At 43.6% G+C, this 16,450-nt stretch overlaps 1 protein-coding gene across 1 annotated transcript in view; it reads right to left on the reverse strand.

Annotated features, from left to right (window-relative positions):
- Positions 1–16,450, reverse strand: part of heatr5a (HEAT repeat containing 5a) — an 85,763-nt gene that overhangs the window by 28,711 nt on the left and 40,602 nt on the right. The window contains 8 exon segments of the mRNA XM_078406457.1: positions 2,803–2,982; positions 3,784–3,852; positions 5,607–5,788; positions 6,534–6,773; positions 8,325–8,504; positions 9,822–9,963; positions 14,229–14,398; positions 16,186–16,375. Coding sequence (XP_078262583.1) covers positions 2,803–2,982; positions 3,784–3,852; positions 5,607–5,788; positions 6,534–6,773; positions 8,325–8,504; positions 9,822–9,963; positions 14,229–14,398; positions 16,186–16,375 — 1,353 coding nt within the window.

Raw genomic sequence — 16,450 nt, forward strand, 5'->3', positions numbered from 1 at the left:
GGCTGTCAGGGCATCCTCCCGTGGGTGAACCAGCAGCACAGCCCGAGCCAGGGCCACCTTCACGCCGTTGAAGGCTGTTACCGCCTCGCCGGTCCACACGACGTTTTTCCGCTTCCCCGCCAGCAGCTCGTATAGCGGCCGCATGATGCGGGCCGCGGAAGGCAGGAACCGGTGGTAAAACGCCACCATGCCGACGAACTCCTGCAGACCGCGCACCGAGGACGGACGGGGAAACCGGCGGATGGGGTCGACTTTGTCCGGCAGGGGAACCGCGCCTTGCGAAGACACACGGTGGCCGAGAAAGTCAATTGTGGCCACGCCAAAACGGCACTTGGCGAGGTTGATAGCCAACCCGTGCTCGCTGAGCCGCTGGAAGAGCTGCCGGATGTGGGCACAGTGCTCCTGCCGCGAGCGACTGGCTACCAAGATGTTGTCGAGGTAGACGAACAGGAAATTCAACCCGCGACACACGCCGTCCATTAGCTGTTGGAATGCCTGCGCCGCGTTCTTGAGGCCGAACGGCATCCGGATGAACTCGTAGAGTCCGAACGGCGTGATGATTGCCGTCTTGGGCACATCCTCCGGGCGGACCGGGATCTGGTTGTAGCCCCGCACCAGATCCACCTTCGAGAATATCGTAGCCCCAGCCAAATGGGCGTTGAAGTCCTGGATGTGGGGCACGGGGTATCGGTCCTCGGTGGTAGCGACGTTCAGCCGCCGATAATCCCCGCAAGGTCTCCAGCCCCCGTCTGCCTTGGGGACCATGTGGAGTGGGGACGCCCATGGGCTGTTGGAAGGGCGGACGATCCCCATGGACTCCATCGGGCGGAACTCCTGCCGTGCCAGGCGTAGCTTCTCAGGCGGCAGTCGGCGTGCTCGTGCGTGGAGGGGTGGGCCGGTAGATATGATATGATGGACCACCCCGTGCTTGGGGGTCGACGACCGGAATTGCGGGGCCATAATATCTGGGAATTCCGCCAGAGCCCGAGCGAAATGGGAGTCCACGGACGACAGTGGGCGTACAATGGGGTAATTCAGCCGCAACGCGATGGGCTCCATCGTGGCGGCGTGGACCAAGCGCTGCTGCCTGACGTCCACCAGGAGAGAATGAGCCCGCAGAAAGTCAGCACCGAGCAACGGCTGGGAGACGTCGGCGATAGTAAACTGCCACGTGAAATGACTGGCGCCGAAAACGATGTGGACTGTGCGGATGCCATAAGTCCGAATGTGGCTCCCATTTGCAGCGGTGAGGATGGGCCCTCGCTTCCCAGAACGAACGTCCAGCAGCGAAGGGGGCAGGACGCTCAGCTCCGCCCCGGTATCCACGAGGAAGCGGCCCCTGGAGCGCCGATCCCAGGCGAAGAGGCGGTGAATCTGGCCGGCCGCCGCGGGGACTATTGGCAGTCGGCCCCGGCGTTTCCCGGGAACGTGCACGGCTGGCGGCATTGTTGGGCTGCAGCACCCCAGCGCTGGTGGTAATAACACCAGTTCCTCCTGCTGGTGCTGGCTGGAGCCTGCTGCTGTGGGACTGCAGGTACATGTGTGGGTGCAGGACCCGCAATGGCCACCGGGGGCAATCTCGCAGGCCTCCGGGGCATAGCTGTCACTCCTTCCACAGCTCCCCCGCCCGACCGGAGAAAATCGGGCGCTGCTCGAGTGACGTTTAGCGCGCTGACGTCATCACGGCGCGCCGCACGCCTGCCGAGGGCCCGGGTGTCATCGAAGGAGGCGTCGGTAAGCTGTAGGTGGATGTCGGCTGGCAGCAGGTGCAGGTAAGTATACTCAAACATCAGGCACGGTCTGTGCCCGTCGAGCAACGCGACCATCTCCTTCATGAGGCTAGATGGGCGCCGGTCACCGAGGCCTGGCATGTGGAGGAGCCTTTCGGCCCGCTCCATTCGGGTTAGCCTGTAAGTTTGGAGCAGCAGCTCCTTCAGGGCTGTGTACTTATCGTGGGCCGGTGGGTCCTGGAGGAACTCCGTGACCTCTTCGGCCGTGTCCTGGTCAAGGGCTCCCACCAGGTGGAAGAAACGGGTGTCATCCGATGTGATGCCCCGCAGCTGGAACTGGGCCTCCGCTTGGTAAAACCAAACGCGAGCCCGGGTGGTCCAGAAAGTCGGGAGCTTGATGCCTACCGCGTCGATAGCTGCGGCCTGGTCGGCCTGCGAGCTGGACGGACGGTCGGCTTTCGATCTTGTGTCCATCATACTGTGAATGGACCGTCGAGGTCACCAATGTGGCGCGTCGGTAGAGGCCCGAAATAAAGGCAAGGAGCCGGGTATTTTGGGGGCGTTATGGTTTATTACACGGTTATCAGACGGGTCGAGTCTGCCGGAATGGCTTCGCACCCAAAACCTTGTCCTTATATATGTAGTACCGGACCGCCCCCCTGGACTGGTCCATTTCCGTGCCGAGGGGTCGGTAGTGGTATGGCCCGACCCCTGGGAACCGCCACAACATCAGTGGTGGGGAAAATGCTGGGGTCAATTATAAAAGACAAAATTGCAGAGCATTTGGATAGTAGTAACAGGATTGTTCCGAGTCAGCATGGATTTACGAAGGGGAAATCATGCTTGACTGATCTGACTTGGCAGTGGAGGTCAATTCTCTGAATGCATTCAAGAGAGAGCTAGATAGAGCTCTTAAGGGTAGCGGAGTCAGGGGGTATGGGGAGAAGGCAGGAACGGGGTACTGATTGAGAATGATCAGCCATGATCATATTGAATGGCGGTGCTGGCTCGAAGGGCCGAATGGCCTCCTCCTGCACCTATTGCACCTATCTATTGTCTAAATGACACATACCTCTGCCCACGCTTTAAGAACAGCTACAATCTCCATGGTGGAGGTACTTTCATTGTAGAGCTGATTCAGTGCTTCCTTGCCAGCTTGTACTTTGGTCAAGGATGTTGCTAGCAGCTGATGAACTCTTCGAAGATCATTTAGGTCACTCACAACTCCGCTTCCAATCCAGGCGCTGCAAACCTAATGGAGAATTTAAGAGGAAAATGTCTTCAATTCAAACAAATTGTTTCACTTTTTAAAAAACACATTCAATAGATGACACATTGAATGCCAATTTGTTAATCAATCGTGGCTTTGGAAATATACGTATCAGGAAAGAGGCACGCTCTGGCAGCAATTTAATTCAAAACATCCCACATTTACACATTATATCAGCCAAGTGCTGCTTTGAGTTACTCCAGCACTTTGTGTCGATCTTATGCATGTTCCCGTACTCAGTTCAATGTTATTTTTGAATTTTCGATCAATGGATAAATGTGGTTCAACAATTACTTCTCCATTTAACTTGGGACTATGCTGAATCTATCCACATACATAGGTATTTGATGGGCGAGGCTCTATAATCAGCAATTGAATAGGGTCTCTCTATATTGCCAGATCTTAAGGGCAGTGAGGCAAAATGCAGAAACTGCTTAGGATTACGAAGCAGACACAGATCTGGAAGATACAAGAACCTCCAATTCTAAATATATGACGGTTTGACCACCTGACTATTTACTTTATCCCAAAATAATTGAAGCAGCTTTCCCAACAATGGCCAAATAATACATCAAAATGACAAGTCATGCCCTGTTGAAATTTAATCGCAGCAGAAAATCTATGAAGTACACCACAGTGATAAGATTACATGATGCACTGAGATCAAGTTTCCCCCTGTACTATATAAAGACTTTAGAAAGACAATATGACATTACCATTACATACAAGTCATTTGAGCAGAGGTGGAGAGATGTCTTAACAGTAAACCAGTGAAGCACTTACTTGGCATGCCTTGGCAGTAACATCAGGCGGTGTGTCAGGGGTGAAAGCAGGCCTCAGAGCTGCTCCAACCTGCAAGCCAAATTAGAAGGGCATGACCATATTTCCTTTCTACTGAAAAGCAATAAAATTCATTACAATTCAAATACATTAGAAGGGAGAAGCCAGCCCCTGCTTGTCACCCAAGGACCAGAGAATGCAAGAAGCCGGCAACGGCAGATGCAAGAGCTGGTGATAGTGAACCCGGGTCATATCTTCTGCGCCCGCAAGATCAGCTGCGGGAGGCGCCCTGAGGGCACAAAGGCTGAAGGTGGCCGGGCGAGGAGAGGGATGACGGTTCGCTGGACGATCCGGATGGAGATTACGGCTGGAGGCCTTGCAGCAGCCTGGGGCTCGCCTGGATCGGGCACCGCTCTGGAACACTAAGAGCGCGGACCGGACAGGACTTTGAAAACGGTGCCAAAACCTAGTAACTCTTGTATGCACCAGGTGGCGCCGTACATGGCAGCCTCACCAACAGCCTGTCTTGCCTTTTTCTTCTTTTTGCTGTTTTGGTCTGTGTTTACTTGTATGTTTCTAGTGTACTTTTAGTTCTTGTACTATGTGGGGGTGGTGGGAACCTTTTTTATCTATTTCCTCGACGGAGATGCGACTTTTTCATCGTATCTCCATCTGCATTGCAGCTTTAACATTGTGGAGCCGGAGTTCCATTTGTTCGGGATCAACTGCGGGAGCTCCAACCACAGGAGCTTTGACCGCCCCGATCGCAGGAGAAAAGAAGGTACAAGTTATTTGCCTTCCATCACAGTGGGGAATGCGAGGTTGCTGAAAAAACAAGATGGACGTGCTGCCTGCACTGGTGAGGACTCCGAGGGAGTGCCATGAGTGCAGTGATCTCAGTGTTTTGTGGGGACAAGGCTCCATGAAAACATCTCGGAGTCTAGTGCGAGTGTGGATGGCTTTCTGACTGTTCGACCGGACAGGGACTGCAGAGAGAGTGACAGCGGTCGGTAATACTCTGGTCACATCACGGTGAAGGAGCGTGTGTGTGGCCCGGATATTGAACTGATGGCTGTGGGTCTCTGCTTATGCTGTGTGCCCTGGCTATTATCACACGCTGTAGTGGTGGCTGTTTAAGTCTATGTTTAATTTTTATGTGGTTATGTATCTTGCTGCTTTTTTGTATGACTGTTGGCAAATCAAATTCCTTGCATGTTTACATACTTGGCTAATAAATTAATTCCAATTACAATGCAGTCTCAGTTGACTATTTCTATGCTTTTCTACTAATCAGGGATAATGCTTAGGTGTGGTGATACTTTACTGAACTGTTTGCCAAAAGAGAATTTCATTGTACATATGTACATGTGACAATAAAGAACCATTGACCAGGCAAATTAATTCCAATGTTTACACTGCTGTGATTGCACCAAGAATCAATGGATTATCTTCTCAAGACAACTAGATGAAAAGATGGCACAATTTGGGAGGCACAGTGGCACAGCAGTACAGTTGTTGCCTTACAGTGCCAAGGTTCAATGATGACTATGGGCACTGTTTGTATGGAGTTTCTACATTCTCCCTGTGACCCAGTGGATTTTCTCCAGGTGCTCCGGCTTCCACCCACACTTCAAAGACGTGCAGTTTTGTACGTTAATTGGTTTCTGCAAAATTGTAAATTATCCTAGTGTGTAGGATAATGCGAGCGTATGGGGTGATTGCTAGTTGGTACGGACTTGGTGAGCCAAAGGGCCTGTTTCAGCGCTGTGTCTCTAAAGTCTAAAGTAAAATAGGTGCAATTTAAAGTGAAGAATTTTCTTACTTACATTTGCTTGATATTGCTCGAGGATCACATGACCAGGAAACTCTGGCTCAGGGACATGCGCAAACTTCCTGATGATGATCAGTAACATTTCAAGCCCAGACAATCGCAATGCATTACTGTGATCCGTGGCAGCCATGAAAGCCATGCGAATTAAATCCGCAAGATGCACCACCAAGAAATCACCTGGAAAATAAACGTTAAAAACTATGTGCTTTTTAAGACCTATCCAGGTGAACCATATCTACTTTCATGTTAAAATAACGATAGGCACCATATCCCAGAATAAGCTTTGCGTATAGATGTTTGGAGGTCATGTTGCAGTTATATAAGATGTTAGTGAGGCCACATTTAGGGTAGTGTTCAGTTTTGAGCACCATATCATAGGAAAGATTTTGTGAAGCTGGAATGGGTGCAGAGAAGATTTACGAGGATGTTGTCAGGACTTGAGGGCCTGAGTTATAGGGGGAGGTTGAGAAGGCTAGGTCTTTATACCTTGGAGCACAGGAGAATGAGGAGTGATCTCATAGAGATGCACAAAATCATGAGAGGAATAGATCGGATAAACGCAGTGGAAGGGAATTGAGAACCAGAGGACATAGGCTCAAGGTGAGGGGGAGAGATTTTATAGGAACCCGAGCGATAACCTTTTTGTTTCCACAAAGGCTGATGGGTGTATGGACCAAGCAGCCGGAGGAGGTGGTTGAAGCAGGTACTGTCACGACGTTTAGGAAACATTTAGACAGGTACATGGATAGAATAGGTTTAAAGGGATTTGGGCCAAATGCAGGCAGGTGAGACAAGTGTAGATGAGACATGTTGGTTGGTATGGGCAAGTTGAGCAGAAGGGTCTATTTCATGCTTTATGACCATGCTGCACCTTCTTTCCACCCACCAGAGACTGAATGTTTCAGCTCCCTCAGGCACTTACTCAGTGTGCGCTTTATCTTCCTTTCCTGAGTTACAGCCATGTCTAAATGAGCGGCATCAATCTTCTCACACTGGGTGATAATTCGACATACACATTCTGCTGCAAACACCCTGGTCGGCCAGCGTGGTGGAATCGCTGGTCGGAACTGATCATCTTTATTGGTAGTGAATATAGTTTCATCATCTCCCCTTTCATCCTCCTCTTCCTGAGTCGTGTCTACTGGAGCGGTGGTGGTGAAATCTGGGAGAGAGATGAACAGATTTTAGAAATGTTTTAAAGAGATTCTTTGGCATTAATTGATGTAAAAATAAATTGTTGCAGCAAATAAGAGAAAAGATAAAGTTAACAGTCAAATCTGAAGTGATTTACATATCATCATTTGAAATATTTAAACGATGTTATACACACACTTAACTTTCAAATGGAGCTCTCAAATTCAAAACACACCAGAGCTGAAAATGTAGATCAGATACCTTCACCATAAGACATACAGGTATGTAGGTTAATTGGCTGGGTAAATGTAAAAATTGTCCCTAGTGGGTGTAGGATAGTGTTAATGTGCGGGGATCACTGGGCGGCACGGACTTGGAGGGCCGAAAAGGCCTGTTTCCGGCTGTATATATATGATATGATATGATATGATAAGAAAGCAAACTGTACTCATGCTTTTTCTAATCCTAACTGGTTGGTGCAAATCTGCATGGCATGGCATTGAGAGGTATGGTCTTGGGTAAAATTAAATCAAATATCTGACAATGACCAATATAAACTCGATGCAAGCCCAAATACATAGCTATATGTATTCTGACTTTTTAAAGAACATTTAGAGATACAGCGCAGAAACAGGCCCTTCGGCCCACCAGTTCCGCGCCGCCCAACGATCCCCGCACACTAACACTATCCTACACTCACTAGGAACAATTTTTTTTTTTTACATTTGCCCAGCCAATTAACCTACAAACCTGTACGTCTTTGGAGTGTGGGAGGAAACCGAAGATCTCGGAGAAAACCCGCGCAGGTCACGGGGAGAACGTACAAACTCCGTACAGTACAGCACCCGTAGTCAGGATCGAACCTGAGTCTCCAGCGCTGCATTCGCTGTAAGGCAGCAACTCTACCGCTGCGCCACCGTGCCGTACTGCATATATAACAAATTAAAACACACTAGTGAATTATTGGAAACAAATCATCCTGATGTGGATGTACTAGGCTTGGCCAACATGACAAGGCCTGACTTGAAGTTAGATCCTTTGGCAGTATATATATATCCAAGCAAATTCCAAGCAGCATTGCAGGACCGTGGGCCATTGGTTGGGTAACCAGGCCAGGCAGCCAATGCATTGCGGTAAATACCAATTACTCCTCATCTAAGCAAGTGCAGCAAAAATGAAGGCATATAAAATTAATTTTTCAAGTATTTAGACCTTACTTTAGAGAAACAGCACAGAAGCAGGCCTTCAGCACAGAGTCTGTGCCGACCAGCGATCACCCCGTACACTTACACTTTCTTATACGCTAGGGCCAGTTTACAATTTTTTTTAACCAAAGTCAATTAACTTACAAACCTGTACGTCTGTGGAGTGTGGGAGGAACCTGGAGCACCCAGAGAAAACCCACGCAGTCACAGGGAGAACGTAAAAACTCAGTATAAGCAGCACCTATAGTCAGGATCGAACCTGGGTCTCTGGCGCTGTATGGCCACTGCGCTACTGTGCTGCCCAAAGGACAATGTTCTTCGTTAAATGGAAATTTGAATCAATGAAATTTCACATATTTAAAAGTTGAACTCACCAGCTGAGGCAGATAAAACATCTTTGCACAACTTTAACCAATAACTAAGCTTTTCAACTGCCATGGATGATAGGATATGACTTAAAGTTTCACGAATATCTTGACGAAGTTGTTGGTCCGATTCCCTATCCAGTAAGCTGAAGAGGGCTCCTTCCAGGCCAATTTCACTTATATTTACATCTGAAAATAAAGCTGAATTTTAGTTTTACATTAGTGAATCTTCCTGATGGCTTATTTTCATGCCTTCTTTGCTAAAATATCACTACATTTACAAGGCATACCAGAGTTATCTGGCTTAGGCAAATTTTTTTCATATTTCTTTGATAATCTAAAAAAATACTAAAATCATGAATTCTGTCAATTTATTCCACTCAAATTTTGATATAAAATTGTTACATTTCAATAACAACTTCCAGTAATGCCAAGCCAGAATATGCTGAGACTGAAGTACCATAGCACCGCTAGGAATTTAGATCGTAAACAAATTAGAAAAGATCGATTTAGCAGAACATGACCTCAATTATATACATTACAAATTCTTAGCCTTGATACCAATTTTCTATCCTGCAACAATTACTCAAAACATTTATCATCTTTCCTTTCCAACAAAGACAGATGATTAAAAAAACATCGATGTACAGAGGGATCTTGAGGTCCATAACTCCCTGAAAATGTCACCGCAAGTAGATGGAGTGGTGAAGACGGCATATGGTATACTTGCTTTCATAGTTCGGGACATTGAGTACAAAAGTCAGCAAGTCATGATTCAGCTTTATAAGGCTTTGGTTAGGTCGTGTTTGAAGTATTGTGGGCTGTTCTAGTTGCTCCATTACAGGAAGGATGTGCAGGCTTTGGATAGGGTGCAAAAGAGGTTTATCAGAATGGTGCCAGGATTCAGGGGATTAGCTGCAGGGAGCAGTTGGAAAGACTTGGATTGTGTCACCTGAAATGCTGAAGGTTGCAGGGAGACATGATAGAAGTATATAAAATTCTGAGGCATAAATAGGGTAGACAGTAGACACCCTTTTACTCAGGGTGGAAATATCAAATACAAGAGGGTGAGAGGGGAAAATTTTAAAGGAAATGTGAGGGGCAACTTTTTTTTAACACAAAAGGTAGTGTGTGCCTGGAACTTGCTGCCAGGGTGGCGGTGAAGGCAGATGCGATAATGGTATTTAATAGACTTTTAAATAGGCACATGGATATGCAGGGAATGGAGAGATAAGGATTATGTGCAGGCAGGTAAGAGTTGTTCTTGGCATTATGTTTGGCACAGACATTGTGGGTTGAAGAGCTTGTTCTTGTGTTGTACTGTTCTACGTTTAAAACAAACTTTATTGCTGCCAGTGCTAAAATTAACTCTTGATTATCCCAGGTGCTTAAAAAAAAAGATTTGATTGGTGCAAGTTCCTTACAAAATTAATTAAAAACAAATCTTGTGTGCCTGACTGCGCATTGAGAGCACAATGTAGATTGACACCAGATTAAATAACTTACCAAGCTGACAACTTCCTTTATTGGGCTCTTTGGCAAGAACCATGGCATATTCCAGCACCTCAGCGGCTTCCTTCTGTACAAGCTGCCGTAGGCACGCAATCACAGCACGTCTTAACAACAGGTGTGAACTACAAAGGTTTACCTAAAAGAGAAAAAAATCCTCTGCCATTTGAGCTGTCAGACATGGGTACGAATAATTGCAATTTCTCCTCTGTCACACAAGAAATTAAATGCAGCACTGGATTTGGATACATTTGTTTAAGACTTGTCATGACCATTGCCACTCATATAACATGCTATCCACATGCAGGTAACATTGGGACACCTACTCCTAATAAAAAAACTGATCTATCATACTGAAGTAAAATCAGAACTCTTGTTAAGAACACTTCATGGAGATCTATTTATAATTTTGACCAGACTAAAATAAAAAATAAAAATTCCTACATCAGACTTACCACAAATCCTGTCCTATCTATTATGATTTTGGCTACAAGTCATTCATAATGCCACTGAATTATGCAAACGCTCACACGTTTGAAATTAAATATTCCGGGTCATTCAGATATATATTGCAGCATCCTTTCACTGTTTAGAGTTTTAATTATTCAACTTGAAAGTCTTTTTAAATACAAGGCAGATCGAAAAGTAATTTTCTTCAGCTGTAGGAAGAGATTCTTACACAAATTAATGCACAAATTTTATTGGGGGAGTCCTTTGGATACCTTCAGTAAGAGCCCTCAGAAGTTGGATGGGGTTATGTGTGTTTAAAATTAAGTAACACCTCATGCATTTCAGTCAGCCCATTGTGTCACAATGCTGGTTTGCCATATGCTGTAAACTCAGGACAACAAGCCATTGTATGGCTCACCTTCCGAAAGTAGGAAGAGTTTTAGAAAATCTCACATTTGGTGAAAATATGGATGTTATAATATGCTTGTACTTTGGGTATAAACATCTAGGCATACTGTTGTATGTGCATTGAAGAATATGGAAGTATAGGATAATTGCAAAGAAAACCAAAACAAGGTCAGACATCTATGGAAAGACAAAATGCTTGAGTATTTTCAGGCCAGACAGCATCTCTGGAGAACATGGATTGAAAATGTTTTGGGACAGGACCCTTCTTCAAACTCAATCTATGGAATTGCATCTTAATAACAACTGAGAATCTACCCTCAACAACAACCAGTGCAAAACCATTGCACTATGGTTTTACAGCTCAAGATCATTTAGCAGAATATTCCTAACTTTATTTCTAGTCAATAGGATTATTCCACATGGAAGGATGGAAGCCGGCAATTTTCAGAAATCACCCCAAAATATTTTCTAACCTGTCACAAATATACAATGTGAACAATGTTTAACTCACCCTATTCACTTCCTCATAAAATAGGTATGGGGATGGGAGTGGAAAGGACGCCCCTCAATTTGAATATTTGTGACTGTAGTATAAGATTTAATTACATTTTAAATTGGAAGAACTTACCATCTACAGACGACCAAAAATTAAACCAGCAAAAAAAAATAGTTCAGTCAACATGAAAACAATTTTGAAAAACGAAGGATTCACAAAAACTAAATTACAGTGACTGGCAAAAGAGAAAAGGTGGAAGTCTCCACAGACTTTTCACCTGACAAGTATAAAGATGAAGACTCTGAAATCTACACCCATGCCAAGGTGGAGAACACCACCTCTTTGAAAAGCTATGTTCTAATTATTCAATGCATTGTGTTCTAATTGTTCACATCTACAGATTCCAACTTCACCTTCCTGCAGTCATTACAAATGATGTAGGACATGCTGAAACAAATCAAATCTGATCATTAGGACCAAAGTAAAGAGGGAATGTTGCAAACAGCTAGCAGGTCAGGCACTGTGGACGAATAGAGAAATTGCATAATATTTCAAGCCAAAGAATAGTCCTCAGAAATGGTAAAACAGGTTTGAGGTTGAGAGTTTATATGCATGCTTTGGGATATGGGGATGAGTGATGGGAGGTTTTTACAGGTTTTATTTCAAGTACCGCACTTAACACTGTTAAAAGAGTACTTTCATTCATCCTAGGCTATAAAAAATTACACCCAGTTAGGTCCACAAAAAATTGAAGTGTTACAACTGATTGGGAACGGGAATTACCATGCAAGTAGTCCAATTTACATGTTACAAGTTAAAACCTTATCATTTCAATGAGGTCAGTCATTTTGAGATTGTTAAATAATACAATTTTGTAAACTTAAACAGCTAAATTAAAACCAATCTTTGACAAACAAGTTAATGCAAACAAGTTTGGCTTTGTACTCACCTACAATGAGAAAGAAATGCTGACAGTTAACTACCAAGTACAAACAGGCAAATGTTAACAGTGGTCAATTGTAGGCATGTGTTGCCTTTCATTGCTTTCAGCCTAACTAGTAGCCGCTGTGGAAACCAGCGGTACACATTGCAAGATGACAGTATCTAAACCAATGAGAGCATCTTGAGGAAAACCTGGGTAAAGCTACCAAAGTACATTCTTTGTCATCACAAATAAAGGGTTTTGTGGAACTTTTTGCACAATCGAGCAAATATATACTTTTTAAAAGCCAAACCATTTGCAGCATTAATCTGCAGTGATTATTGTCATCTTTACACAGACTGCGGGTGTAAATAATACTGGTCAAAAGGAAGTACGTTAGAAAAGTCAAATGTAGCAAGAGCCAAGGGTTTAAAATCAGTAGGCAGGTTATGTCACACAGTGTATTTGTATCGGGTTTGCATGCCTAGCAAAGTTATTGTTAGATTAATTAAAGGCAGAGCTCAAAACAAACCAATATTAAAAGGATTCAAACATATCAAGCCAACATTTGCTTGTGGGAGTGGTGGTGGAGGGACATGGCAAGTGGGTGTAATGAGGGAGGCAACCTACCCAAACAGATTTATCCAATAAGATTTCCTGCACAAAAGAAACGACAGACCCGTCACAATAATACTCTGGTTATGTAATATTTGTTCAAGAAATGGAAACAATGATACCATTCGTTATAATTCTAGCAACAATTAACATTTTATGCCCCACTAGTCACAGGCTGCATGTTATCATCATGAAAAAAACAACTAATTAGATCTGAATGAAGCATTCTTCATGTCCAGATTTACTGATACATCCTTGCAACTTAATCCATTTGAACACAAACCAGCATTTCCTTTAAATTCATTTTACAGGACATAAAATGAATGCCCATCTTAGGGTGGTGATGAACCTTCTTCCTGAACTGCTAGTAGCGTGCCTTCCACTATGTTTTTGGAACCCAGTGACAATGAAGGATTGGCAACATATTTCCAAGCCAGAATACTGAGCAGGTGGAGGCAAGCCTGCATGTGATGGCATTCCAATTATATTTGCAGCCCTTCTTGATACAAGAGATCATGGGTTTCTGAAGTATGTGCACGAAGGAATTGCAGATGCTGGTTTATACCGAAGACAGAAACAAAATGCTGGAGTAATCAATGGGTCAGGCAGCATCTCTGGAATAAAGGAATAGGTCACCTATTGCTGCCTGACCTGTTGAGCTTCTCCAGTATTCTGTGTCTATCAATGGCTGTATGAGGGGCTATTCCAGTGGCCTAGGCATGCATTTTGTGGGAAGAAATGCCAGCCACAAGTGCACTAGAGGTAGAAGTAATGTCAAACAAATGTTTAGTCCTGGATGGTATCAAATTACTCGAGTCATGCGACATACATCAAAACTTCAGAGTTTTACTCTGATCTACTGATGATGGAAGCATTACATCTCTCGATTACTCGCTAATTTATTATTCGGCATGTACATAGCCAGGAATTGCATCTTGGCCAGCTAGCACTTCAATTTTTAATGCACCATGCTGATCCCACCAGGCGCTAAATGAACTAACATTGATTCTGTGGCATGACAGTAATGGTCAGGCAAGAGTAATGTTGGGCCATGAGTTGGAAGATTGCAATTGAAAACTATTCTTCTGCAGCTGCTGGTGGACCAGTCTGTTTCATGGATACCCAGTTCTGTTCCGAATCTATCATGGTGCTGTGGAATAACATTTCTCATTGTGAAGATGGGACTTTGTGGTTGGTGTGTCCTTGTGCATAATGGTAACATTCACAAAATAGATCTTAAAAATGTTTACAAAATACTAACACATCATGCTTTGAATAAATACCAACAGTTATCAAAAGCTTATTTGCATTCTGCAGACTTTAATCAGGGACCCCACATGTGAAACTGAAATGTTAATTTTCTGCATTATTTTTGTAGCAAGCTCTTTTAATATTAATGATTGCAGGAAAGAGTACAATAGAGTTTTGATTTATGGCTAGCACATTTTCACACACTGCAGCTTGCAGCCACCCAAATTCAAATAGAAGTACAATATCATCATGGCATACTTACACACAGACTGGGGACAAGGCTGGAAAGGTTGACGTAACGTGGGGCAAACATATGCAACTGCTGGAGGCAGGAGATGGCTTGTGTCTGTACAAGGCAGTCAGGGTTATCCTGCATCACTGCACAGCCAACTAGGCAGCAGGTTCTTAACAAGGGGACAGCTTTGCTGTTGCCTAAGAATTAAATATGCATACATTTTAATTTCAAACTGCATGTTTACATTAAAAAAGAACAGTACAGCACAAGCACAGGCTATCTCTCCATTCCCTACCTCCAGTTTTTTTTAGTAATTAATGTAGTGAACAAAAATATGATAATAGTTTACAATGCAAATATTTATTTTACAGTATTGACTCGCAACATCATCTCTTTTGATTCTAGTGCCACTTCAGTTCTTAAATTGCTCTCTAAAAATCAGTTCAGATAAGCAGCAACTTTCTCCAGTTAAATACTGTCCAGACAAAGTGTAGAAACATGGGACTACAAATGCTGTTTTACAAAGAAAGACAGAGGGCTGGAGTAACTCAGCAGGTCAAGCAGTATTCCTGGAGAATATGGATAGGTGATGTTTCGGGTCCTGAGTTACTCCAGCACTTACAGTCCAGACTAATGTGATTATTTCAGGTTACCCATCAGAAACTTTATTTTCTCACCATTGATTCCATACCTCACTCTGAGACTGTCCAAAATTAAACTAGATTGCTTGCAACATTGGTGCTATTTCTGACCACTATTCTGTGCCATGACTAAGACCACACTTTTCCACTTCTATGGCATCTTCCAACTCTTCACCTGCACCAGAACATCCAATGCCGAAATCTTCATCTATGTCTTTATTAATTCTGGTTCCTCACCTGTTCAACTTCATATCTTCTCTCAAATACAAAATTATGTTCTTCTTAAATTCAGTTACCAACATTTAGTTAACTTGTTCACAAGCATGCCAGGGCTTGCCGACCAACAATGGTTCCTGTTCAAAGAACGCCTGAGATTTAAAATTGTAACACTTGATGAAAATTTGCGTTTTGACCTTGCCATTGCAATCTCTTCCTTTTTATACAACTCTGCAACCTACTAATTGTGGGCTCTGGCATTCCAAATTTAATTGCTCTAACAGTAGCCTCAGTGTTTTCATTTGCCTAGGCCTATCTTCAGAACATCTTTTTTTTCAGCCTCATGCCCTCTCTACCCATTTCCTCATTTGGGATGCACTTAACATCTACCTTTTTGACTAAGTTTTTGATGAAGTGCGACGATTCTTCTTGTGGCTTGGTATCAGATTCTTTCAACATTTGTGTTTGATATGTAGCATCAGAAGCCTCAATATATTACAGCAATGATGTGAATGTACATTATAATGCATTTTTAGGTGCAAGACAATTAGCAAACAACAGAGCAATATTTGTATTGTTTTATAAGCAAAACCTTTGGTTGGAACAGCTTTGCATTTACTGCAAGATGCAATGTTGTACACAATGATAAATCTTGGTCTACCAGAGTTATATTCAAACTAAAAGACAACTAATATTTTGTTTTCAAAGGTCTTTATGTTGAAGGTCTCAAGATCAACATTGATGAAAGACACAATAGCAAGGCAAGTCGCACTCATCTTAGGACCTTTTAATCCCCTAATAACTAAATCCACCATGAAAAATATTTGTTTGTTCAAGTCAACTTCCCTTTAGCTCCTTATGTATGAAGTCTGCTGTATGAACACTATAACCTCAGTTTAAAATTGCAGAAATGGTAATTTCCTAATTCCCTAACCTGCCAATTGAAAATATTTTCTTCTTAGGAAATAATAAACACAAAAAACATTAAATAAAAATACAAAGTTCATATTTCAAATCATCACAAAATTTCAAATCATCCTAATATTTCACCACCAGTAAGTATATTTTTTAGGTTTTTTTTGAACCAGCTGATTGGGGTTGATTTTTACTTTCTAGAAACACATTACCTTGTAATTCTGGTCCCAGTGTGGTAATAAGCGCATTCAAACAGCGGCCCAAACTTTGATGAACCTCTGAATGAGCTGGAGGTACACTCAGAAGCAGCAGTGAGACAAGAGATAGACTTGATTCCACATTGGTGCTATACATTTGACCACTGGAATCTATTAACAATGACAAAGAGTGCAATGCCCAGGTCTGCAAATGAGGACAAAACAAAATTACAACTCTCAGCATTGTTTCTTTGAATAATACTTTTTATTGGCATAGCTG

This window comes from Rhinoraja longicauda, chromosome 10, assembly GCF_053455715.1.
Source record: "Rhinoraja longicauda isolate Sanriku21f chromosome 10, sRhiLon1.1, whole genome shotgun sequence".
NCBI classification, from domain to species: Eukaryota; Metazoa; Chordata; class Chondrichthyes; order Rajiformes; family Arhynchobatidae; genus Rhinoraja; species Rhinoraja longicauda.